The sequence below is a fragment of the Myotis lucifugus genome, unplaced genomic scaffold (genome assembly GCF_000147115.1).
Source record: "Myotis lucifugus unplaced genomic scaffold, Myoluc2.0 scaffold_88, whole genome shotgun sequence".
In the NCBI taxonomy this organism is placed as follows: domain Eukaryota; kingdom Metazoa; phylum Chordata; class Mammalia; order Chiroptera; family Vespertilionidae; genus Myotis; species Myotis lucifugus.
In genome coordinates, this window is record NW_005871136.1 from 2,846,813 (window position 1) to 2,873,634 (window position 26,822).

General features: G+C 42.0%; 2 protein-coding genes across 11 annotated transcripts in view; one reads left to right on the plus strand and one right to left on the minus strand.

Moving 5' to 3' along the window:
• The window catches only part of PKD1L3 (polycystin 1 like 3, transient receptor potential channel interacting), a 65,418-nt gene extending 63,005 nt beyond the window's left edge, over nt 1-2,413 (plus strand). Inside the window, exon 35 of the mRNA XM_023756026.1 lies at nt 2,167-2,413. The gene's annotated coding sequence lies outside the window, so the exon portion shown is untranslated. The remainder of the gene's footprint in view (nt 1-2,166) is intronic.
• Nucleotides 70-22,216, minus strand: IST1 (IST1, ESCRT-III associated factor). 10 transcript variants are annotated; one of them, XM_006091179.3, is made up of 10 exons: nt 22,060-22,216; nt 13,332-13,434; nt 12,761-12,941; nt 11,929-12,016; nt 6,926-7,009; nt 6,197-6,307; nt 4,806-5,009; nt 3,771-3,860; nt 2,420-2,426; nt 70-1,425 (listed from the first exon to the last, which is right to left on the minus strand). In XM_006091179.3, the coding sequence occupies exons 2-10, from the start codon at nt 13,417-13,419 to the stop codon at nt 1,226-1,228; spliced, it is 1,053 nt and encodes a 350-aa protein (XP_006091241.1). In that variant the 5' UTR covers nt 13,420-13,434; nt 22,060-22,216; the 3' UTR covers nt 70-1,225. The 10 variants fall into 10 exon arrangements, with proteins under 10 accessions (XP_006091241.1, XP_006091237.1, XP_006091238.1 ...); XM_006091175.3 differs by having other exon boundaries at nt 2,420-2,468; nt 22,060-22,215; XM_006091176.3 differs by having other exon boundaries at nt 2,420-2,468; nt 21,955-22,193.
• Nucleotides 22,217-26,822: the final 4,606 nt, after the last annotated feature.

Consider the following 26,822-nt stretch of genomic DNA (forward strand, 5'->3'; position numbering starts at 1 on the left):
CTTACAATATTCTCCACTAAAATCCAACTTTGCAGCTCCCTATTCAACCCAACCAGTGGAGAAAGCAGGTCATAGAATTCTTAACTTTATTATCAGCTACCAAGGTATTAGATACAAACCAACCAAAAACATTAAAGAAAGGTTGCTTGAGACAGGTATATACAGATATACTACACAGAAGCCAAAATCTTATCATCCGCTCCCAAAGCCATCCCTGTGGGAAAGGATGGCCTTAGCTAAGGGGCAAAGGAGCATGTTAGTTACAACAATGGTACGAGTCTTGTCCATCAAGGAAAGCAGCAGACTACAGCCACATGGGCACCAAAATGTATGAGATTAGTTTTTAAAGGTTCTCTTCATCATCAAGTTTTCAAATGAAAACAGGAACCCCTCTTCTCCTGTAGGCTTTCCAGCTCACTATTCAAGAGACTTGAATACTTCTATTAAGGCAACTGGAAGCCCACCTTAGCCTTGAATGGTGACTTCTGCCCTTGATGTGGCCTGTTCTTCCTTTGTCAGTAATACAATCCAGCAGAACATGCTAGGGGAAAAACAGGAATTTATACAGTGCTGCCCTCTGATAAAAGGGAAACAGCACGCAAAGCCAAAAGGCCACAGAGGGCTCCCTGGGAATCCAGTAGAACTGAGAGGCCTTCAACTGTCCAAATAAACTTTGCAGCTGGATCCAGGTGGAACACTGCCCTGCAGCAAGGAGTAGTGTAAATGCCAATGAGAGGACCCAGCTTCCAAGAACGGTTACAGTGGCTTCCTGAGTCATTCATATCAGAATGAGAAAATAGACATCTTAGCCTTGATTCTCACTCACCACAAATCCACCTGTACTAAGTCTAGAACCTCAGCATAGGGCTGAGACACTTCGTAAGTACTCTCTTCCACAGCCCAGCCATCTTTACCTTCTCTCCCCTGTAGAGGGATGGTGGGACAGGCGAGGAGAGAGCCTGGGCTAACACTGACAGGAAACAGACAAGCACGGCTTACAGGAGTCAGCTGCTCCGGGCTCACAGTGTCTCCAGTCATTCATCTCTTAGGAGCAATAAAGAACTGGAAAGCACCACAATTTGGTAGAGCAGGAAGCGAGCCCATAGGAAGAGTGTGCTCGGTGATGGTTAAGAGATGGAACAGAATTTCATGGAGATTCTTAGTTACAAGGCGAAACTTCTCAGTCTCAACTCCCAGGACTTGGATGGTGCCTGGATTAGGAGGCCTATGTTTTCTTTTTCAACTCTTCAAATCTCCGGGAAAGATCATCAAAGTCAATGTCCTCAGATGCTGAGGTGTTGGCACCAGCAGATGCAGTTGGTAGTGTATCTGGCACGGACGGCAACTCTGGAAGTACAAAGTTGTCATAGGTATCCACGGGTCTCGCAGGGGGCTTGGCAGAGGCTTCTGGCTTGGGTCCAGGACCTAATTAAATTAGGGCAAAGAGCACAGTGTTACAAATGCCAGGGAGGTGGCTCAGAGCCGTAGTCCCCTTTGGCAGAAACAACAAAACAATCAAATACAGTAGAAGTTTTCTTTCTAAATGATTAATTCTAAAGGTAAGTACACAGAGCATTTATTTAAACACACTGTCCCCTTTCACAAAGGCCTGCTCCCATAGCAACGAAGTCCAAAGTCTGGAGTGGTACCAGAATTCTGTTGGATGAAGTTGCTCTTTAAGGCTTATCGGGAAAATAAGAAATGTTAATGTCAATCCTATTTGATGGACTGGGATCTGATCTGTACTTATAGTCTTCCATTTTATAAGTTAAAAATCACTCCCTCCTCTATTTACTGTATATTTATTTCTATTTGTATGTAAGTTCTAGAACAGGTAAACCTAAACTATAGTTTTAGAAAATAAGAACCGTTCTTGCCTCTGGGGTGGAGTTGACTGAAAGGAACTAAAGGGAACTATCCTAGGGTGATAGAAAAGTTTTATAACTTTGCTGAGGTGGTGGTTACATATTATATGTGGGTGCATAGACACATGTAATATCAAAACTCATCAACAATAATTTTATGTATAGAAATTATGTAAAATACAACTCTCTAATTTAAAAAAATATATACTCCCTGTGGGCTTCTAGGGTGCTGGTAGTGGTTTTGAATAGATGGCTACATACTTATAATTTGTGCCTATTCACCCCTCCTTTTAATTTCCAGGCACAATGGAAGCTGAATCAGCAGGAACATAAAGAAGTTGAAAAAATAAAAATGTGTGAAAAAGAAACAAGGAACTTGTGAGATTCTTTGGGGCCAGGGAAGATTATTTTCCTTTTGGCAGAGGGAAATCCTGAGTTCTGTTTTTGCCATACTGCATTTGGAGGGTGGACAGGGCATGTGGATTGAATTCCATGTATGAGAAAACAGCAAAGGGCTCAGCATTGAGCCTTGAGGGTTTCTAACTCACACTTACCAACAATCTGTGCAGAAGAGACATTCTTATCAGCATTACTGTCATCCACCTGAAACACAAACATTGTTACCAAAGAAAGCAATGGCATCACTGGAGAAAGTATGGACACATATATAAGCCCCTGTGCTGTCCAAAAGCTAAGCTGCTCAGCGAAAGCATCAGAACCTGCCCCTCCACTCCTTCCTGATCTTCCAGATAGATACCAGATGATATAGATGCCATGTTGAAAACCAAGCAGAGAAAAAGGAAATCTAACCACAATGTAACAACACCTCTTTAATCTGATACCTTCACCTTCCAGGCAGAGAAAGCACTAAATCACTGACTTCATCTCCAAGAACCAAGTCTTCAAACAGTTGTGGGGCAATGCTTCAATGCATGCAAGACCGAAACATAAGAAAAACGCAGGCCCAAGGTAATATAACCAAAGGAAAGAATACTAAGCAAGCTCAGGAACAGGAGAATCTCCCTAGATGAGTAATTTCCACAGCAAACGCCATACCAATTTGTTTTCTCAGTTATGCATCAGATGGAAACAGCTCTCAAAAGGCACATACTGGCTGAACAAAAAAGGATAGCAGAAAACAAGTCATCTAATTCTAAACCAAAGCTGCTACAACCACCTACAGAGTTCAAAGCATCAAATAGCCAATTAGAGCAAGTTTTAACCACAATACTAAAATGTAAAACTAATGCTACAGGACACTTGTGTGTCAGACAAAAATCTGGTCACTACTTTAAAATCTGCTTCACACAGTACTGAGAATTTATAAAGCTGGTAGTTTAATTATGAGATTCTAGCATTAGGACTGTACCAGTTCCAGGAAGTCTCTATATAGCCAAAAAAAAGACGGTTAAGCCCTAACCGGTTTGGCTCAGTGGATAGAGCGTCGGCCTGCGGACTCAAAGGTCCCAGGTTCGATTCCAGTCAAGGGCATGTACTTTGGTTGTGGGCACATCCCCAGTAGGGGGTGTGCATGAGGCAGCTGATCGATGTCTCTCTCTCATCCATGTTTCTAACTCTCTATCCCTCTCCCTTCCTCTCTGTAAAAAATCAATAAAATATATTAAAAAAAAAAAAAAAAGACGGTTAAGTGCCCTACTAGAACTTTCTAAGATCTGCAGCTCCCTCCTGATCCTGGCTGAATTGCGGACAAAGCATTGCCACCAATGATGCTGCTGCCACCACCACACCCCACTTCCAGGATAATGTAAAAGCAACACAATCCAGAGCAAGAACAAGGCTGGTACTAGAGTTGATCAAAACTTTGCCTTCCCTTTGGCCATTATTTTGCTCTCTCTTCATGGGATTCACTTTCCTGCTGCTTACAAAAGAGGCTCAGGCACTTACAGATTCATACGATGGGGGAACTGGTATCTGAGGTGGGTGAACATTGGGAAAGGCCTGATAAGGCCCCATTGGCAATCCATTGAAATCCGACTGCAAGAGGAGAAAGGCAACATCAGAGACAGTGCCCCCAACTAGCGATTTCCTCCAGTAAATATATATATACACACACAGAGAAGGTCCTCAAATAATGTCATTTCATTATAATGTTGAGTGCCATAGAAAAGTAACTCTGGTTTCTATCAATTAGCCTATGGTAAAATTGGGTTTCATAATACATCATTTCACTTAAAGTCACAGAACTATCAATGACATTAAATAGGACTTATTAAACACAAGAACCCCAAAAGAAGAAAAACAAAATACCACATGTCATCAGAAGGATTGCAGATTTTTAAAGATCTGTAGCCAAAAGCTGTTATGCAAATTACTAAATCCATTGCTTACGGAAAATTATTAGACTTTACAACAATGACCTTCATCTTCTTGTCTACAAAAGAGGTTTTTTTACTTGGCAATAAATGATTGTATTCATTTTTATTTTTAAAGCTACTAATCTGGCCCTGGCCAGTTTTGACTCAGTGGATAGAGCGTGGGCCTGCGGACTGAAGGGTCCCAGGTTCAATTCTGGTCAGGGGCACATGCCACAGTTGTGGGCTCATGCAGGAGGCAGCCAATCAATGATTCCCTCTCATCACTGATGTTTCTGTCTCTCTCTCCCTCTTCCTTCCTCTCTGAAATCAACAACAAAAAACTACTAATCTGCGAGCAACAGGTCCCGAATGTTTAATTAAAGAATAAACTACATGAAGATGAGTTTTTCTAGCACCATCTCTCGAGATTTTTCCACTGCATTACTTCTAGCTGAACCAAAAAGCTTTCTCTAAATCCCAATATTTTTCACACAATGTGATCATTAAGTTAATATTTGTTCTTACTGCTTAATCCTCTTGACATTCTACAACTCCTGAGTATATTCACAGAGCCAACCTGTCATTTTCTAGAGCTTACGTAACATTTATTTATATGTATACTTACTGGTCCCTTCGGAAGTGGGTATGAGAAAGGAGTACTTGGAGATGGCATGGGCATGGGCATGGGCATGGACACCGTTCCATCAGGTCCACCTACGGGTGCTGTGAACCCGCCCCCACCTCCTCCTCTTCCAGGGCCCCCTTTCTTCACATCATCTGTGAATCCAACATCAATAAGATCTGTCTCTACTCCAGGGGGAGCTTCTGCCTGAGAAAAAGAGAGAAATTCATATCATCACCCCACATCGCAGGCGAGGTTCCCAGGAAGCAGACTCTGAGATGGAGATTGGCATGAAGGAAGTTTACTAGGGCGATCTAATGACCTGTGGGAAAGTGAAGGAAGCAGGGATGGGTCAAGTAAGAAGTCGGGCTATTATGCAACCAAAGGCTTCAGCCAATTCGCCAGGGATCTCTGGAGCTAGGTGGGGTGACCCTATAGCAGATGTCCCCAACTGTGTCAAAGAGGAAGTGTCTTTTTTATTTTTTGTTAATCTTCACCTGAAGGCATTTTTTCCATTGATTTTTAAAGAGAGTAAGAAGGGGGAGACAGAAACATCGTTTTGAGAGACATCGTTTTGAGAGACATCGATTAGTTGTCTCCCGCATGTGTCCCGACTGGGGCCAGGAATCGAGCCTGCAACTGAGATACGTGCCCCTGACTAGAATCAAACTCGGGACCAAGCTGATGCTCTACCCACTGAACCAGATCAGCCAGGGCAAAGGGAAGTGTCTTTAAATCCCTGCACTGACCAGTTACTGAATACTGCCCCCAGGAAAGACTGGGTAAGGGGCCACTGCTGGAGGGATACTCAGCTTTGTGTGAGACACCAGTGACCAATACTCTCAAGAGCTGGGGGATTACATCTTCTGTTCTGAAAATGTGGGGTGGTGGTTGTCTCAGCAGCATATCAAAGCATCTGCTAAGGGTGGGGTGGGAACTGGGTGGAGGAGAGCTGGGGGGGGGGGGGGAAGAGGAACAACTGTAATAATCTGAACAATAAAGATTTAATTAAAAAAAAAAAAAGCATCTGCTAAATGCCATTGACCTTAACTGCTGGATGATAATTTTTGGCATCTTTACCCTCCTTACACCGCCAGTCTCTTTAGGACAGAGACCTTGTTTTTATATATCTCTGTATTAACAGCTTTCTGTGCATTGTCTGGCACATCACAGGTATCTAATAAGCATCAAGGTTTGTACCTTTTCAAAGTGCTTTCAGGTATTCTTTTCATCTGATCCATATGAGATATGTAGGCACAATTTTTACCCAAAAAGGCACTAACTGGGCAAAGGTTTAAACCTTCGCACACAAACTGCAGTGCAAGGAATACGGTTAAAGAAAGTGCTATCTAGAGACTCACTTTTCTGAGTACTCTGAAAGACTCTAAACTCACCATGACCACAGAGTCAGGCTCATAGGGCACATTGTAGTTCTTGGCAATTTCAATCAGGTATCTCTCCACCAGGATTTTGGGCGGAGCTTCCACACTCAGTTTGTGCATTAGCTGTAATTAAAAGACCCAGGGTTAAGATGCACCTACACCAACCAGCCCAAGTCTAACCTGTCTCACTTTTACATTTTGTTCCTCTCATTTTATAGGTAAACTTAGGCAAAAACAAAACAAAACAAAAAAGGGTTCAGACAAATGATTTTTTCCAGTCACAAAATACATTACAAGACCCAACTCTCTCTCACATTTTCTGGTTATATAACTGAGGGAGCACTCACTGTCCAATATGTACTTTCATGGGTACCTGGTACTTATCGGTTTGTCATTTGTCTTTTGATGATTGGTAAAGACTGATACTGCTGCCTTCCACATTTGAATTCTTCCACCCTTCTCCCAACCTCATTTCTACCTCCGCAAATTATAAAGGGCACGAAGAACAGAGGGCAAATAAGATACGACACAGAACAACAGCCTCACAAGTCAGAGGTGTAGGGCCAAGGTAAGGAGTGGACTGCACTGCCAACCAGAAAGCCTTCCTCCCACTCTCACTATGAAATGTGGAACCCTAGATGAACTCTACCATATAGTGGTAACCACTAGATCACTGCAGGCAATAAATTAACCTGCCCCCACCTTGCCCATTGCTTCATGTTTAACAAGTCTGTTCCTTACCCTGTCATTCACAGTTCCAATCTGGTTGGTCCTACATAACTTGCCATATTCCTTGCTATACTTGGCACACAACTGATCAGCAACCTACAGAGAAAAAAGAACAGTAAATAAAAGTGGAAACCATTCCTATAGACTGCTTCAAGCTTTCTCCTATCAACAGTAAACAGGCTTCTATTACAGGATATTCAAAAAACTGGGGTCTATAAAACCTTAAGGGGTACATACTAATTAACTTGGTATTGTTTATGTATCCATCCAATGAGCTGCAACTATATGCGGAACTCTAGAGTAAGCATTACGATATACACTATAAATAATGATGAACAACACCAGACACTGTTCCTACTCTTAGAGAATCTTATAGTTCTCAGGGAAAACAGTCATTACTCAATCACACAGATAAAGGTACAAATGCAGCTGTGAAAAGTGCTACCAAGGGAAAGTATACCATACTATGAGAACAGAATAAGATCTGATATATATATATATATTTTAAAAAAAGGTAACTGGGTAGTGGGCACACAATACAATATACAGATGATGAATTATAGAATTGTACATTTGAAACTCATAATGTTACTTACTAATCAATGTCGCTTTAATAAATTTAATTTTAATAAAAGAAAAATCAGGTACGACTTCCAGAAGACATTTAACTAAATGAGGGAAGGAAGGGTATTACAAAAAAAGAAAACATGTGTAAAGGCCTCTGGTGGAAAAACAGGGCCAATCAATCCTCAAGCCAGAATTAGTCTAGTGCAGAGCCTGAGGGAGGAATGTGGTAGGAACCGAGAAAAGCAAGTGGGGGCCAGACAATGCAGGGCCATGTAGGCCATATAAAAAGTTTTGTTTCTATCACAAGCGCAACAGAAAGATACCAAAGGGCTTTAAAATAAGGTGTAGTGACAGGATCAGATCAGTGTTTTGAAAAGAACCCTCAGTTGTCCTGATGTAATGGGGAACAGAGTAAAGAAAACCAAAGCAGATATAGGAAGAACATTCAAGAAGTTACTACATAGTTCAAGGAGGAGATGACAGTGGCATTGGACCAGAGTGGTCCCAACACCTGCGAGCTCACTGAGGGAGCACTCACTGTCCAATATGTAGACTTTCACGGGTACCTGGTACTTATCAGTTTGTCATTTGTCTTTTGATGATTTTTGTTTTGCTTTATATTAATGTAGAATTTTAAAATATTTGCTTAATTTATCATTCTTCATTTATAGCTTTTGGGTTTTGTGGCATACTTAGTTATGACATTATTTTCTTAATCTACCTAGTTTTCTTCAAGTTTGTATGGTTTCATTCTTTTAAAGAAATGTAAATCTTTGTTTCATTTGGAATGAATCTATAATAATAAAAGGGTAATATGCTAATTAGACTGGACATCATTCCGGACGAAGCCAGGGCCTGAGGGAAGCCCGGGTCCCGGGTGCCAGAGGGAAGCCAGCGCCAGCAGCCGGGGGAAGGACGGCCTACTCTTGCACAAATTTCATGCATTGGGCCCCTAGTCCTATATAATAAAAGCCTAATATGCTAAGTGTCCAGTCATCTGGTCGCCCGTTCAACCAATCAAAGTGTAATATGCTAATGATATGCTAAGGCCTCTCAACCACTCACTATGATGTGTACTGACCACCATGGGGCAGACAGTCACTATGACGTGCACTGACCACCAGGGGACAGACAATCGACCAGTCGCTATGATGTGCACTGACCACCAGGGGCCAGACACTCCGACCGGTAGGTGAGCTTGCTGCTGGGGTCTGGCCGATTGGAACTGACATGCCCCGGAACCTTCCTGCAGTCCCTTCCCGGCTGGCCAACCTCCCACGTCCCTCCCCAGCCCCAATCATGCAATGGTGGGGGTCCCTCGGCCTGGCCTGCAGGCTCTCACAATCCGAGACCCTTCGGGGGATGTTGAAGAGTCGGTTTTGGCCTGATCCTTTAGGCCAGGCGGAGGGACCCCACTGGTGCATGAATTCGTGCACCGGGCCTCTAGTCTTAATATAAAGGAAAAGTATAGGAGAGGTTAAAAATGAGGTTAAAACTGTAAGAAGCAGTTGTCACTGACAGCTGTCATAGGGGAAGGGGCTGGAGGTTGGGTGAGAAGGGGGAAGGGCTTCAGTTAAAAAAAAAAAAAAGAAAGACTCATGGACACAGACAACAGAATGGTGATTGCCAGAGGGAAGGGGCAGAGGGGTAGAGGAGAGGAGGTAGAGGAAGGTAAAGGGGGGGTAAATGGTGATGGGAGATGACTTGACTTCGGGTGATAAACACACAATTACAAGATATCAGATGGTATATTATACAATTGTATATCTGAAACCTATATAATTTATTAACCAATATCACCCAATAAGTGAAATTAAAAAAAAACACTGTATAAATATTTTCCCTACTGTATCAGAATACAGGTTTACTCTCTGGGGAGGTTAAACTAAAGGGACTCTGGACTCCAAGCACAGCAGGGAGCAGAGATACTTACTGACCACAGAAGAATTAAGTGTACGTCTTCTATAAGAGAAGAATGAGACCTTTGGCTTCCTTCTCTCCTGGGCTCTCAGAAATGCTGACAGCCAGCTTATACCTTCCAGGTGTAGGATTCCTCTCTAAGGAAAATGACCAACCCAAGGAAAGAAAACTAGTTCTTGACAGTCTGGAGTTCCCTCAAGAAAGGGCTTAGTCAGATCATTCAACAATGAAGGCATCTGGCAGTAAGCCCCACCCAAGCATACAAGAGGTTCCAATTTGCTTTTTAAAAGTGTCTTACTTGCCCAGCCGGCATGGCTCAGTGGTTGAACATCGAACTATGAACCAGGAGGTCATGGTTCGATTCCCAGTCAGGGCACATGCCCGGGTTGTGGGCTCAATCCCAGTTTGGGGCATGCAGGAGGCAGCTGATCAATGATTCTCTCTCATCACTGAAGTTTCTATCTCTCTCTCCCTCTCCCTTCCTCTCTGAAATCAATAAAAAACATTTTAAATAATAAATTTGTCTTACTCATAAATATAAACCAACAGCCAAGAGTTATCAAAACTAAGAAAAGCCTCTACTATAAAACAGTCTAAATCTAAGAAACAGAAAGAAAACAAACATTACAGAAACAAAAGATTAAAAGAAACTATAAACCCTGGCCAGTGCTTCTCAATGGTTAGAGCAGGGGGTCCTCAAACTGCGGCCCGCCGAAAACATTTGTTTTTTTACTTCAAAATAAGATATGTGCAGTGTGCATAGGAATTTGTTCATAGTTTTTTTTTAAACTATAATCCAGCCCGCCAACGGTCTGAGGGACAGTGAACTGGCCCCCTGTTTAAAAAGTTTGAGGACCCCTGGGTTAGAGCGTCGGCCTACGTACAGAAGGGTTGTAGGTTCGATTCCTGGTCAAGGGCACCTATCTGGACTGCAGGTTCACATGCAGGAAGGCAACCATCAATGTGTCTCTCTCACATCGATGGTTGTTTCCTCTTTCTCCCCCCACCCCTCCCACTCTCTCTCTGAAAAAGCAATGAAAAAAATATCCTCAGGTGAGGATTCACAAAAAAATAAATAAATAAACTATAATATTCTCAGAGAGTTAGTTAAGAAGACATTGTAGCCATGAAACAAAAACAACAGACTATAAAAAATATTCAGAGAATTAAAAAGAGCTCTTAAAAAATAAAATAAGAGAAGGACATGGGTTGGTAGAAAAGACTGAGACAATCTTAGAGAAGATAAAACAAGTACACAAAGATGCAGAAAGAAAATGAGAAAAATAACTGAACTGTTTTCAATTGAGTCAGTACCATATCCATGTTGTTGCAGGCAGGTTTTTAGTTAACGTCTGTCTCGTCTGCTAGACTCAAAGCTACAGTGTAGGGCTGGTATCCTATTTTGCACACCATTATACCCTCAGTGTCCACTTAGCACATAACATCTGCTCAATAAATATTTGTGAAATGAATGAATGAAGCAAAACATCTAAAATAAAATTAATCTTGTTTTAACTTTACTGGTTTACAATTGCGTAAGAACTTTTCTATTTGTATATACTTAAATAACATTTGTCAAAAAATAAAAAATTAATGGCACCACTTTAAAATGGAACCAGAGCTCCCATGCTAGGGAAACTGCTTTGCACGTTTATGCCTCAAATCTTTGCAATGTTAAAACAGGGCAAAATAACCTTTGGGCTGGGCCTAGGGCAGTGATGGCAAACCTATGACACGCGTGTCAGAGGTGACACACGAACTCATTTTGTTGATTTTTCTTTGTTAAATGGCATTTAAATATATAAAATAAATATCAAAATATAAATCTTTGTTTTACTATGGTTGCAAATATCAAAAAATTTCTATATGTGACACGGCACCAGAGTTAAGTTAGGGTTTTTCAAAATGCTGACACGCCGAGCTCAAAAGGTTCGCCATCACTGGCCTAGGGCAACAATGTGTCCCAAAGAACTGTTTGCCAAGATAACAAGAAAGCAGTTATTATGACTACTGGACTGATGCACTACTGAAATGAGAATTAAAAACATTATTTAGAATTAACAGCATTGTTATCTGCACCAATAGAAATGCCTTCCTTCTAGTGTTGCCCTTCCTTCTCATATATATCCACTGCCTTTGTCTCCTAATAGAAACACTATATGGACTTCTGCCTGAATCAGTGAATCCCCAATAACTATTCTTATTGATCTCAAATAAATGCTTATTGCCTCTCACTTTGAAAGGCCTTTTTAAAGTTAACATATCACAATAAAAATAATTTAAGACAAAACTGAGGGTACATGAAACTTTGCTCCTTAAAAAAAATTATTCAAGTTTGCAAAACACTCTTCTATGATATAAGGCCTAAAAAGGAAGAAGAAACACAAGGACACTTTATCAAGTCCTTGTCAAAGGCAGCATGAGAAGGGTACAAAATACTTGGTCACATGAGCAGAAATGACTTATGTTAATCAATATTTCTAATAATCTGAAAAACTACAGATATCACTGAAACTGGTTGTACTCACTATTTTCAATTCAGCCACTTCTGACTGGAGTCGAGGAGCAGCCCAGATAAGTGTAGACACAGATTCAGCCAGACCAGAATCTAGCTCCCTAATTAAGAAAAAAATTAATAAAATTTAACATTCTTTAAAACCAACCAACCACCCTAACATTTGTATGAAATATAGTGATATAGCCTCTAAAGCTATTTCACAAATCTCTTTAACTTTTCAATAACTCTGAACTTCTAGCCATTTTCATCACCCTATTTTACTTCTGGGAAAATTCAAAACTAAATGATGCACCGAAGGTCACCAAGTCAGGAAATGGTTCAGCCATCTCAACAGCTGTCTCTATGCTGAGATCAGGCTTCAAGGGAATAATAGGAAAAAGGTCCTTGGGTATGTGAAACAGTCCCTTAGTGCTCACCCCTACATAAGACGACCAATATTACTTCTTTCTCAAATTCCAGAGGTGATTATATTTAGGTCTTTGATCAGAATGTCTTCTTCATTAAGGTTATACAAGATGAGTAAGTTCTAGAAATCTGTTGAACAACAACTGTGCCTATAATGAACAATACTGTATTGTGTGCTTAAAAATTTTGTTAAAAGGGTACAGCTCATGTTGTGTTCTTACCAAAAAATAAAAAAAAAGGAAGGGAGGGGTGCGGGGATACAAGGAAACTTTTAAAGGTGATGTTTATTGCCTTGATTGTGGCATTTGTATACAGATATATGCATGTGTCTGAATTAATCAAACTGTATATTAATTATGTGCAGTTTTTCTATATCAATTATACATCAATAAAGGGAAAAGAAAAAATAAATAAATAAAAAGACCAAAAAAGCTTACTTCATAGACTGAATGAGGCCAAACCGGGCCAGGAGCAGGTCACAATACAACTCCAGGATCTCCATGGCTTCCACGAGGTAGTCTTCCCGTATAATGTGTTCCACTCGGATTCGAGCTCGTTCATCTTTCCCAGCAGCCAGATAGTCAGCAATCTCTTTCCTTGCTTTCTGGGCCAGTTCCGCTAAGGCACAAATCCCACTCTAGTCACACAGCAGTAGTGCACTGGGCTTGGGCCTGCAGGCAGACCTCAACCCCAACAAAGACAAGTGGATGTTTCTACTATGTCCTAGCTCACTCCCTTAGCAAATCTAGTCTAGAATTTGCTACTTTGTCTAGGTGAGAATATTGTTTGTGTACCCAGAAATTTCAGGAGTCATGTTACCTATTCCATAGCAACAGAGTATGTCCCTGCAACAAAGAGATTCAATCTAACCAGATGTACCCAAAATTTAAAGGACATAGGATCCCTAAAAGTTCATAGTACTTAGCCTGAAAGAGCCAATATTGGGATACTAGGACCCAGTGATGTATTTTGGAAGAGAAAAATATAAGGCAATCATGCATTACTCACTTTTTTTTTTCTCCAATAGTTTAAGACGGTTTATGACTAATCTCAAATTGACTCGTAAACGCTCAGCTTTAAATCCAGAGCCCAGCATACTGTGCTATTCCTCCTGGAAAAAAGAAACACAATGACTATCTTCAAGTTAAAATTAGTTCAGAAACTAACACCAGTTAGAGGGTAGATTATTTGACACTATAAACTAGAGTGGTTTTCTAATACAGACATGATCTGATTCACATTTTTTAAAGATCTTTTTGGCTACTGTGTGGAGAACTGATTGGGAGAGGGTATTAATGGAAGCAAGACAACAAAGGAGAGGATATTACTATATTCCAGATAACAGATGGAAGCAGCTTAGACTGGAGTAGTTAGGAGTGGTGGTGGAAGAAGTGATCAGATTTAAGGCTATTTTGAAAACAGAGCTGAAAGAACTTGCTGATGGATGAAATGAGTACCTATGTATATTGGTGTAGGACAGGGGTGATAAAAAGACAAGCAGGAAGGCCTCCTAATTCTCCCAAAAATCTCACCTTAAATCTGAAAGCTTTGCCTCTAAGATCAGGAACAAAAAAAGGATACTCTCACCACTGTTCTTCACACAGTACAGAAATCCTAGTCAGAGCAATCGGGCAAGAGGAAGAAATAGAAAGCATTCAAATTGGAATAAAGCAGTAAAATTGTCACTTTTTGCAGATGACATGATACAATATATAAAACACCAAGACTACCAGAAACAATAAACAAACAAAGCTAAGTTGCAGGATACAAAAATCAATGTACAAAAAATCCCTCGTGTTCCTAGTGTTAACAGCGAAATATCAGAAAAAGAAATGAAGAAAACAATTCCATTTGCAATTGCAACAAAAGGATAAATAACTAGAAATAAACAACACAGGAAGAGAAGGATCTATACACTGAAAATACAAGATGTTGTTGAAAGAAATTGATGAAGACACAAAGAAATGGAAAGACATTCCTTGTTCATGGATTGGAAGAATCAACATAGTTAAAATGGCTGTTACCTAATGCTCTATACAGATTTAATGCCATCCCAAAGGCATTTTTCAAAGAAATAGAAAAATATTCATCAAATTTGTATGGAACCACAAAAGAGCCCAAACAGCCAAAGCAATCCTGAGAAAAAAAGAACAACGCCAGTTATCATACTTCCTGGTTTCAAATTATACTACAAAGCTACAATAATCAAAACAGTATGGTACTGGCAGCAAAACAGGCACACAGACCAATAGAAAATAACTGGGAGCCTAGAAATTAGCCCACATATGTAAGGGCAATCAATTTTCAACAAATGAGCCAAAAACATGCAATGGAGAAAGAAAAGCCTCTGCAATAAATGGTGTTGGAAAAACTGGAAAGCCACATGCAAAAGAATGAAAGTAGACTGCTATTTGACACCACACTCAAAAGGGATTAAAGAGTTAAATTAAGACCTAAAACAATAAAATCCCTAGAAGAAAACATAGTTACTAAATCTACGGACATTGGTATAAGAGAGGCTTTTGTGAACCTGACCCCAAAGGCAAGCGAGGCAAAAGCAAAAATAAATGAATAGGACTACATCAAACTAAAAAGCTCTGTACAGCAAAAGAAACCATGAACAAAACAAAAAGGCAACCAACCAAATGGCAGAAGATATCTGTAAATAATAACTCTGAAATGGGGCTAATAGCCAAATATATAAAGAACTCCTACTCTCTCTCCTTCTCCCCTTCCACTCTCTAAAAGTCAATGCAGCCCTAACCGGTTTGGCTCAGTGGATAGAGCGTCGGCCTGCGGACTGAAGGGTCCCAGGTTCGATCCCGGTCAGGGGCATGTACCTTGGTTGCAGGAACATCCCCAGTAGTGAGTATGTAGGAGGCAGCTGATCGATGTTTCTCTCTCATCAATGTTTCTAACTCTCTATTCCTCTCCCTTCCTCTCTGTAAAAAATCAATAAAATATACTTAAAAAAATAAAAGTCAATGCAAAAAATATCCTCACTCCTCAGGTGAGAAATAAATAAATTAAATAAATAAATAAATCAAAATGTATAAAGAACTCCTACAACTCAGCAAGTATACAAACAATCCTATTAAAAATGGACAGAGAATCTGATCAGATGCTTTTCCCAAGACATACCAATGGTCAACATATATGAAAAGATGTTCAACTTCACTAGCTCTAAGGGAAATGCAAATCAAAACCACAATGAGACACCACCTCACATCTGTTAGGATGGCTATAATCAGTAAAACAAGAAATAACAAGTGTTGGAGATGATGTGGATAAAAAGAACCCTCATACACTGCTGGTAGGAATGTCAACTGGTATAGTTACTATGGGAAACGGTATAAAGGTTCCTCAAAAATTTAATGATAAAGCTACCATATGGCCCAGTAATTCCTCTTCTGTGTATCTACCAAGAAAAAAAAATAATTGAAAACATTTATTCATATATATATGTATCCTATGTTCACTGCAGCATTATTCACAGTAGCCAAGACATAGAAACAACCTAAATGTCTTTTGATGGATAACTGGATGAAGAAGATGTGGTGGTACATATATACTATGGAATATTATCCTACCCTATGTAATAAAACCCTAAGATGCAAATAGACCGAACGGCAGAACAACCAGTCGCTATGATGCACACTGACCCCAGGGTGGTCAGTGCTCTCCCACAGGGGGAGCATCGCTCAGCCAGAAGCTGGGGTCGCGGCTGGCCAGCGCAGAGGTGGTGGCGGGAGCCTCTCCTGCCTCTGCTGCAGGCAGGAGGTAAGGAACAAGGGGTCCCAGACTTCGAGAGGGATACCTGACTGCCAGCTTAGGCCTAATCCCACCAGCAGGCGGACATCCTCCGAGGGATTCTGGACTGCAAGAGGGCGCAGGCCGGGCTTAGGGACACCCCTCCCCCGCCAAATGTACGAATTTCATGCACTGGGCCTCTAATTCAGCCATACAAAGGATGAAATACTGCCATGGATGGATCCTGAGAGTATCATGCTCAGTGAAATAAGTCATATGGAAAAGAAATATATATATATATATATATACACACACACACACACACACACACACACACACACACATACATACACATACACACACACACACACACACACATATTTTAGAGGCCTGTTGCACTAAAAGATTCATGCAATAGGCCTTCCCTTCCCCTGGCTGCCGGCACTAGTTTTCCTCCAGCACCCAGGACCCAGGCCTTCGCTCTGGCCGGAGCCGCCTTCAAGCCTTCGCTCTGCCGCTTCGCGCCTATGTATGCAAATTAACCGCCAACAAAGATGGCAGTTAATTTGCATATCTCGCTGATTAGCCAATGGTATGCATAGCGAAGGTACGGTCAATTACCATGTTTGTCTATTATTAGATAGGATGATTTCACTCATATGTGGGATAGAAAACAACAAGCAAACATACAAAACAAACTCATAGATAACAGTATAGTGTTTACCAGAGAAGGGGGTGCAGGGAAGTTGAAGAGGGTGACAGAATGAGACTACACTTTGGATGGTGAGCACACAATTCAATATAGAGATGATATAATTTAGAATTGTACACTGGAAACTTATATAATGCTAATAACCCATGTCACCCCAATAACTTTAATTAAAATTTTAAAATATATTATCCCTCTAATTATTCAAATTTTCAGCCTTTTGGGAAAAAACCAGTGTCTAAGATCACAGAAACAGCATTAACATCTACTCGCATGCAAAGAAATACACAAAAGGGTAAAATGTCCAAGGGGGAAAAAGCTGTTCTATAAAACTTGACCACAGGAGTCTATTTACCAAGACTTAAAATGAACAGTAGAGTTACAATCAACAAAACCACTCCCCTCTCCACCCACAAGACTTAGGATATACCACCGTTCTATAGCTAAACAGCACAATTCTTATTTCTCTCAACTAATTCTGAACTTGAATCTCAAAATATGTAACATCTAAACTAAAGCAAGTGAACAGCAGACAAACCAAACCCAATATAAACAACACCAAGACAATAACTGTCTGCTTGTGCATACCACTAATAGAAAACATCAGATGTATTTTTCTTTTGTGAAATTGTCTCCAGAAGCTTTTTTTTTTTTTGCTTCCCAAAGTTTTTGTACTACATTTAATAATTAACTGCTCAGCCAGCGTGGCTCAATGGTTGAGCATCGACCTACGAACCAGAAGGTCACGGTTCAATTCTCGGTCAGGGCACATGCCCAGGTTGCCAGCTCAATCCCCAATGTGGGGCGTGGAGGAGGCAACTGATCAATGATTCTCTCTCATCACTGATGTATCTCTCTCTCTTCCACTCTAAAATCAATAAAAATATTTTTTAAATCCTATATAATAAAAGCCCAGTGACTGAATGGCAGAACAACCAGAACGACCAGTCAACCAGTCACTATGACACGCACTGAACATCAGGGGGCAGACGCTCACCCCACGAGCTGCCCCCTGGTGGTCAGTAGACTCCCGTGGTGGGAGCGCCACTCAATTGACCGGGATGGGCAGCTGCTACCACAGCAGGAGCGGGTTCATAGCCACTCGGCTGACCCCATGGGACTAGTGGCGCTCCCACAATGAGCAGATCCCCCGCAGCTCACGCCCCCCAACCAGTACACGAATCCCGTGCACCAGGCCTCTAGTAATAATAATTAACCAAGTCCCAATACATAATAGCATTTATATATCTGAATATCTGGGTACCATATACTGAACTATGTACAATCCAGTCAAGAATGTATACTGATTACCTGTATGTCAGACAATGGCTAGCTGCTAAAAATAAAAAGATAAATAAGGCAACAGCATATTTCACAGATCTAAAACAAATACTCCAAAAACTTATATGGACTCAAAGAAGACCCCAAATATCTGCAGCAATCTTGAGAAAATATCTGCAGCAATCTTGAGAAAGAAGAACAAAGTTGGAGGTATAACAATACCAGATATAAAGTTATACTACGAAGCCACCGTAATCCAAACAGCCAGGTACTGGCAGAAGAACAGGCATAATAGATCAATGGAACAGAAGAGAGACCCCAGAAATTGACCCAAACCATTACACTCAATTAGTATTTAACAAAGGAGGCAAGAACATACAATGGAGTCAAGACAGTCTCTTCAATAAATTAGTGTTGGGAAAATTGGACAGATACATGCAAAAAAAAAAAAAAAGAAAAGAAAAGAAACTAGACCACCAACTTACACCATACACAAGAATAAACTCAGCCCTGGCCAGTGTGCTATTTCTATATTGCACAAAAAGTATTAAATATTAGCTCTAAGTACACTGTGAAAAAGTTAAGTATGTCTATTGTAACCCCTATAGTAAAACATACTATACAAAACATATACTAAAAAATGCAACCTATTTTAAACTGGAACTCTAAAGTGTTCAAATAACCCAAAAGATGGCAGGGAAGCAGAAACAGAAATGAAAAAGGTACAAAGACAATAAAATGATAGGCCTACATTCAAGTACACTAGTAACTATAATAATAAAAGTGTAATATGCTAATTAGACCAGAGAGTCCTTCAGGATGAAGCCAGGGCCGGAGGGAAGCTTGGGTCCCAAGTGCCTGCGGGCGGCCAAAGGGAATTTCTTGCATGAAATTCATGCAAAAGTAGGTCTTCCTTCCCCCAGCTGCTGGCACCAGCTTCCCTCTGGCACCTGGGACATAGGGTTCCCTCCAGCCGCCGGCAGGCACCCAGAACCCAGGCTTCCCTTGCAGCCCCGGCTTCACCCGGAAGGATGTCGGTCTAATTAGCATGTTACGCTTTTATTATTATAGATTATCCTATATAATAAAAGAGTAATATGTGTAAATTGACCATCGCTCCACTACGATCACCAGCCAATCAGGAGTATGCAAATTAACCCAAAAAGATGGCGGGTTAATTTGCATACACAGGCACCAGGCAGAGAGCAGAGCAGAAGAGCCGGAGGTTTGGTGGGACGTCGCTCCCTCGGTCGCTCCCCCAAGCCACTGGGCGAGAGCAAAGCGGGAGAGCCGGCAGAGAGTGGAGTGGCTTGGGGAACTTGGCTCCCCATGCTGCCAGACTCAGAGCAGAGAGGGAGAGCTGGCGGCTTGGAGGACTTGGCAGGGTGGGAGGCTGTGGGACGGAGACAGAGCAGAAATGGAAAACCAAGAGTGTGGGAAGCACCAGGAATGCTGGGAATCGTAGTTCTGGTGGGAGACGGATCTCCTAGACACTAGAGCAGCGGTTCTCAACCTGTGGGTCGAGACCCCTTTGGCAGAATGACCCTTTCACAGGGGTCGCCTAAGACCATCCTATATATCAGCTATTTACATTACGATTCATAACAGTAGCAACATTACAGTTATGAAGTAGCAACGAAAATAATTTTATGGTTGGGTCACAACATGAGGAACTGTATTTAAAGGGCCAGAAGGTTGAGAACCACTGCACTAGAGCAAAGTGAGCCTGGAGCAAGTTACTGTTGCAGTGGGGGATGGAGGGAAGGCAAAGGTGAGAGACATAAGTAAAATCAGAGTGTCTAGGAAAAATTAAAGGGAAGATATCCTAAAACTTCCAGGAAATCTCCACCAATGAAGCAAAGGGAAAAAAAATGCCTCTATTATTCTGTGAGCAACAAACAAAACTGTGTTGGGGGTCTCAGAATATTCGCTCATATGATTGCAAAGACAGACAGAAACTCCTGGATTGGAGAGGGCTCCCCTGAGGGCTCCCAGAATGGAGAGGGTGCAGGTCGGGCTGAGGGACCCACCGCCCGTGCATGAATCTTCGTGCACCGGGCCCCCAGTACCTCAATAAAAGAGAAAATTGGAGAGGCTATATTAATGTTAGACAAAGTAGACTTCAGAGCCAGGAAAAAACAGGAATACAAAGAAACATTATATTTTTTTGTCCCCAAAAATGTATACACACACATTTTTTGATAGCTCAATTTATGTTTCTTTCTTTTCAGATTTAACCAACTGGAATTAATAATTATTCAAAATGTGTACACATTTTTTGGGACACCCTGTATAATGAAAAAAGGGTGAATTCACTAAGGAAATGTAACAATTCTAATAGTAAATGTACATAACATTCACTATACATGACACAACTTCAAAATACATAAAGAATTGACAGATAGAAAAAGAGAAATAAACAAATCCGTAATTATAGTTGAAGACTTCAAAGTACCTCCCTCATAATTGATCAAACTAGCAAACACCAATATCACCAAAGATGTAGAAATGAACACTACGAACAACTAATTACATCTCACTGAAATTTATAGAACACTTTACCCAACAGGTCAATGCACACGAAACAGTCAGGAATATAGACCATATCATGGGTCATAAAACAAACCTTAAATAAGACCCGAACACTATCACTAACTGACTGAATCTAACATTTATAGAATACTCCACCCAACACAGCAATGCACACGGAGCATTCATAAATACAGACTATATCCTCCGTGTAAAACAAACCTTAAATTAAATAGAACTAAAGTAACACAGTATGTTTTTTTTTCACAGTATGTTTTTTAACCATAATACAATTAAACTAGAAATCACTAACAAGAAACATAGCAGAAAATTGCCAAACACCTGAAAATTAGAGAACACAAATAATCTATGGGTCAAAGGGGAATTTGCAAGCAGAAAAATTGTGTTAAAGGTTTGAACTGCAAGCCCTAACCGGTTTGGCTCAGTGGATAGAGCATCGGCCTGCGGACTGAAGGGTCGCAGGTTCGGTTCCGGTCAAGGGCATGTACGTTGGTGGTGGTCACATCCCCAGTAGGGGGTGTGCAGGAGGCAGCTGATCGATGTTTCTCTCTCATCGATGTTTCCAACTCTCTCTCTCTCTCTCTCTCCCGTCCTCTCTGTGAAAAGTCAATAAAAAATATATTAAAAATAAATAAATGCGTAAACAGAAAAATTTCAATTCCCCATAAGAGTGAAGACCAGCTCTTAATGTTGATGTTACTGCTACCGAGAGTGAAATGGCTCTCCTATTACCTCATTATTAAACAGGCGGCTCGTCTCCCGTTCCCTGGGAAAGTTTCTGCCGGGCGAGTTCCAAGTCCTCGCCCAGAGCACCCGGAAGAGGAGCGCTAAACGCACACACAGGAGAGGAGCGCTAAACGCACACAGAGGAGAGGAGAAGGGCCGGGGCCGGGCCGCGGGCTCCTCACAGGGTCTCCCATCACCGGGCAGGACTCTGCGAAGGGGGCCGCGGCCGCCGTTTCCCCCAGCCAAAGGGGCGCCCACTCCGGGCCGTCCCCCCCGCCCCCCGGAGCCAGTCCAGGAGGCCGGAGACACAACCTCCCGAGGTCTTCCCGAGCCAGAGGCCGTGGGGTAGGGACGCCGCTTTCCGGTGCCGTAAAGTGCAGACCGAGTCCTTTCACCGACGGGCACCGGAGCCCAGGCCGCGGCGTTCCCGCCCCAGGGGAGAGACGCCGCGGGACAGAAAGGGACAACACGAAAGTCTGGCGGCTTCAAGTATCCCGGGCCAGAGATTCCCCAAGCAGCTCGCGACCGCGGCCCGCCCCCGGCCCCGCGCCGCAGCCGCTCGGGCCTGACCTCCGGCCTCACCCCCACATCCACTACCCTTCCCTTTCTCTTCACCTGCCACGTCAAGGCCCTTGGAACCCGGGGGTGGGGACTTCTAAATCCCGGCCACGGCGCCGGGAGGAAAACAAAGACCCTCGGCGCAGAGGACGCCAGACTCACCGGACCGAAACCAGGCGGGAACGCGGCAGAGACGGACTCCGGAACCCAGGTCCAGCATCCAAGATGGCGGCTCCGCGGCCTCAGCACAGCCAACGCGGCGGAGGGATCCGCGGGCCGAGCTGACGCGCTCTCCCTCCCAGCGATTGGCTGAGCGCCCGCGCTCCCGGGATCTCGGCCGGAGAACAGCGGGACTCCCCGCCCGGCTCCCTTAGGAACCAGCGCGGCCGGGGACTACTTCCCGCGGCGGAGGCTGCGGAGTGATGCGTCCCGTCACGCCCCCTGAGCGCGGATCTGAGTCACCTGCGGGCGCGCCGAGGGTGCCGCTGGTCTCGCCCTGTGCGCGGGGGAGCGGGTCACGGGGATCGCGGCCGGCACCGTGTTCCGGATGGTTCCGCTCCCTGGAAAAACCTGCTCAGTCTCGCCTTTCACCCACTGGCGTGACTCCCTGATGTTTACTCCCTTCTCTCGCTCCACTCCTCTCACTCTGAGGGCGGTTCTTTCTTTCTTTTTTTTTTTTTTAAACATCCATGATGAGAGAGAAGCATGGATCGGCTGCCTCCCACAAGTCCCCCACTGGGGATCGCGCCCACCACCCGGGCATGTGCCCTTGACCGGAATTGAACCTGGGACCACCCAGTTCGCAGGGCAACACTCTACCCACTGAGCCACACCAGCCAGGGCTGAGGGCGGCTCTTTCTTCGAGTGGAATAACCGAGCCGGTTTGGACCCTTCGCCCTCCCGGGGCGCCCACCACCCACCTCTCCGGTTACGCACGGAGCCCCGGCCCCGCTTTTAAACCAGATCTGAATGCTCTTTCAACCAGAACCTCGACCGTCTGTGTTATTTCGGTGGTCTGTTTCCCTAGCACCACGTTCTCGGGGAATTTGCCTTATCTCTGGATTCAGAGAACACTTTTTCATTTAGTTTTCCTTTGTTTTCAACTTGAAAACCATTCTTTTTCGGCTTCGCGTTGCAAGGGGCTTGCTGGACTCCAGGCTTCGGGGAGGAGGCAACCCTGCCCCCTGCTGTAGGGGCGGCCTCTACCGACCCCGAGATTGGGGTTCGCTACATTGCGATGCGGTCGTGTGACAGCGATGACACGATGCGTTACCATGTGCGGTTTCCGTGAATTTAGAAAGCATTGCCTTTATAACACTAAAAGTATTTCTAAACCAAACCAGATTCCAGACACTGAAAATTCATGGTGTTTGGTTCCTTTTTAATGTGGGGGCGGGGGGTGCGATAAATGCGTGCATAGATAAATGAAGCCGTCTGCAGTAAGATAACAGCATTAAAAAAATAAAAATGAGGGCGAACTGCTCGAATTTAGAGACGTAGAGACACAGCGACCAAATGTAATGTGTATGGATCCTGTTAACTATGGATTCAAACTAACTAAAAGGTATTTTTGAGACAATTGTAATGGTTATGATGTAGCTGAGATGCATGGTGAACTATGTGGAAGTGACGGGTCATGGTATCTGCAACTTACTTCCAAATACTTAAGAAAACAAAGCGTGTGTACATGTGTGTTTACATGTATGTGTACGTATATTAGACTATTATATATCAACATGGGACATGATAGTTTTCTCCCAGAAACTACTAGACTAAGCCATTGTCCCAACAATAACTATACTCTGATTCTATTCCTCATTTAATTTAAAAGGAGAATAAAAGGGACTGAATTCAATACCTTCATTTTGGTTTTTAAAAGTATAAATATGTTTCGTGTTTTTACTAATTGAGGGTACAATAAAATGAGAGACCTGTGTAACACTCTCCATGCCATTATTACTTTTTTGGAATATATATTATTCCAAACATACATATTGCTGTATTGGTGGTATTTAGGTTATTTCCAATACTTTTGCCTCTAAAAGCAATGCTGCAATGACTAGATATTTGCCTGCATGGATGGTACTTATTGAGTAAATTCCCAGAAGCAGAAGTACTGGGTCAAAGGGTAGGTATATTTTTAATGTTAACAGATAATGCCAAGTCACCCTTCAAAGAGGAAGTATCAGTTTACACCACTACCACCAATGTATGAGAGTTCCTATTTTTCCATGCCCTCAGTAGCACACTGTGTTTAGATAACTTTTGGAGTCCTTGACATTACTGCCACTTTGTTCAAACAATGAAAGTAAAGATGAGCGAAAAGTGTCTTTGAGCCCTATCTTGATAGAAATGACATGATTCATTTAGAAAAATTTCTTCCTGCCAGCAGTGGCTTGGATTCAGCAATCATCACCTGTGTCCTGCTCTTTCTAATTATTTAGATTCTGTAATACATCAATGTGAATTCAAAACAGTATCTCTGTCCCTAGCTGAACAGACCAGTTTTATTCAGATGCTAAACATATGCCAAAAAAAAACAAAAGACTGACTCACACTGTTTCACTTGAAAATCCTGTTTTGCTTTAGGATAAAAAGTAACACACAACATTTCTTTTTTTTTTTTTTAACACACATTTCTTTGTTTAACTAACCAGTGACACTTTTTTGTGAAAATTATTATCACTAGTGGCTGAAACTAACTAAAACCTGCTTGAACCCAGAAAAATAAGAGTCCATAACAGGTCTGCAGACAAAATCAGTCAGGCCTGTGTTTGTACAGCCCCTCCAACTAAGAATGACTTTTACATGCTAAAGGGTTGCAAAAGAAAAGAGAGGCTGGGATGGGGTATGTGACAAAACCCTATGTTGCCCACAAAGTCTAAAATATTTACTGTCTGGCACTTTACAGAAAGCATTTGCTGACTCCTGCAACAGAAGAAAGTATTACACATTGTGTAAGAGAGACGGGAAAAATGATGGGCAAAGAGTAATTTGCCTTTTTTTTTTTTTTTAAGTACTAACATTTAGAAAGGGGAAAGTCTCAGAGAGCTTTTAGGCTAAAGAATATAAAACCTAATAGGAACCGCTCTGGACATCTATCTTCCTAAGACCTAAAAAAAAAAAAAAAATCAAGAGCATTTTTTAGAGTATCTATGGAATAATTCTTCAGATAACGTTACTAATTAGGGCCATATACAAATATTAACTATCTCTGGCATATTGAAGTTTACAGGATACTTACAAACACATGACCTTAATTTGAGGCTTACATATCCCTATGAAGCAGATGTAGATCAGAAATAATTTTTAGTTATTTGAGGAGGGAAGTGGAGCTGAGAGCTGTAAAGTCACCAATCCAAGGTCAATAGTATAAATTCCAGGATCTAATCTTAAGCCCAGGTCTTGAGACTTGATTGACATCCATATTTCCATAATAATTTGCCTCCTGGTTTCCCTTCAATTTGTATATATTGAGTTTCTCAACAAATGAAAAGAAAAACACATTAAATTAGTTATTCTTTTTTAAAATATATTTTTATTGATTTCAGAGAGGAAGGGAGAGGGAGAGAGAGATAGAAACATCAATGATGAGATAAAATTCATTGATTCGCAGCCTCCTGCTCTCCCCACACTGGGGACTGAGCCTGCAACCTGGGCATGTGCCCTTGACCTGAATCGAACCGGGAACCCTTCAGTCTGCAGGCCAATGCTCTATCCACTGAGTCAAACTGGCTAGGGCTAAATCAGTTATTCTCATTTGGGTTTTAATGTCACATTTTTTTCATCTTAGAAAACTTTATTTTTCCTTAAATGAATTCAAAGGAATGAAAACAAAATTCTAAATTTTAAATATAAACTCAAAAGTTTATCTCCTAATGGAAACTAAAGGGAAAATAAACAAATGGGACTATATAAAAATTAAAAGTTTCTGCACAGCAAAAGAAATCATCAACAAAACAAGAAAACCCACTGCATGGGAGAACATATTTGCCAATGATATCTCTGATAAAGGTTTAATCTCCAACATTTACAGGGAACTCATACAACTTAACAAAAGGAAGATAAACAACCCAATCAAAAAATGGGCAACGGACCTAAATAGACATTTTTTTAAAGAGGACATACATAACGCTGAGAGACATATGAAAACATGCTCATAGTCACTAATCATCCGAGAGATGCAAATCAAAAGACAATGAGGTACCATCTCACACCTGTCAGAATGGCTATCATCAACAAATCAACAAATGACAAATGCTGGTGAGGATGCGGAGAAAAAGGAACCCTCGTTCACTGCGGGTGGGAATGCAAACTGGTGCAGCCACTATGGAAGACAGTATGGAGTTTCCTCAAAAAACTAAAAATGGAACTTCCATTTGACCCAGTGATCCCGCTTCTAGGAATATATCCCAAGAAACCAGAAACACCAATCAGAAAGGATATATGCATCCCTATGTTCATAGCAGCACAATTTACAATAGCTAAGATTTGGAATCAGCCTAAGTACCCATCAGCAGATTAATGGATTAAAAACTTTGGCACATCTACACAATGGAATACTATGCTGCTGTAAAAAAGGAAGGAACTCCTACCATTTGCAACAGCATGGATGGAGCTGGAGAGATTATGCTAAGTGAAATAAGTCAGTCAGAGAAAGATCAATATCACATGCTCTCACTCATTTGTGGATTATAATGAACAACATAAACAGATGAACAAAAACAGATGTAGAGACAGAGAAGCATCGATCAGATGTTCAAAACTCAGAGGGAAGGTAGGGGAGGGTGGGGGTGAGGGGGAGAGATCAACCAAAGGACTTGTATGCATGCATATAAGCATAAGCGACGGATGTGGAAAACGGGGTGAGGGTGAGGGCAGGATTGGGGGGATGAGAGGACATTGGGGGGATAAGGACACATTTG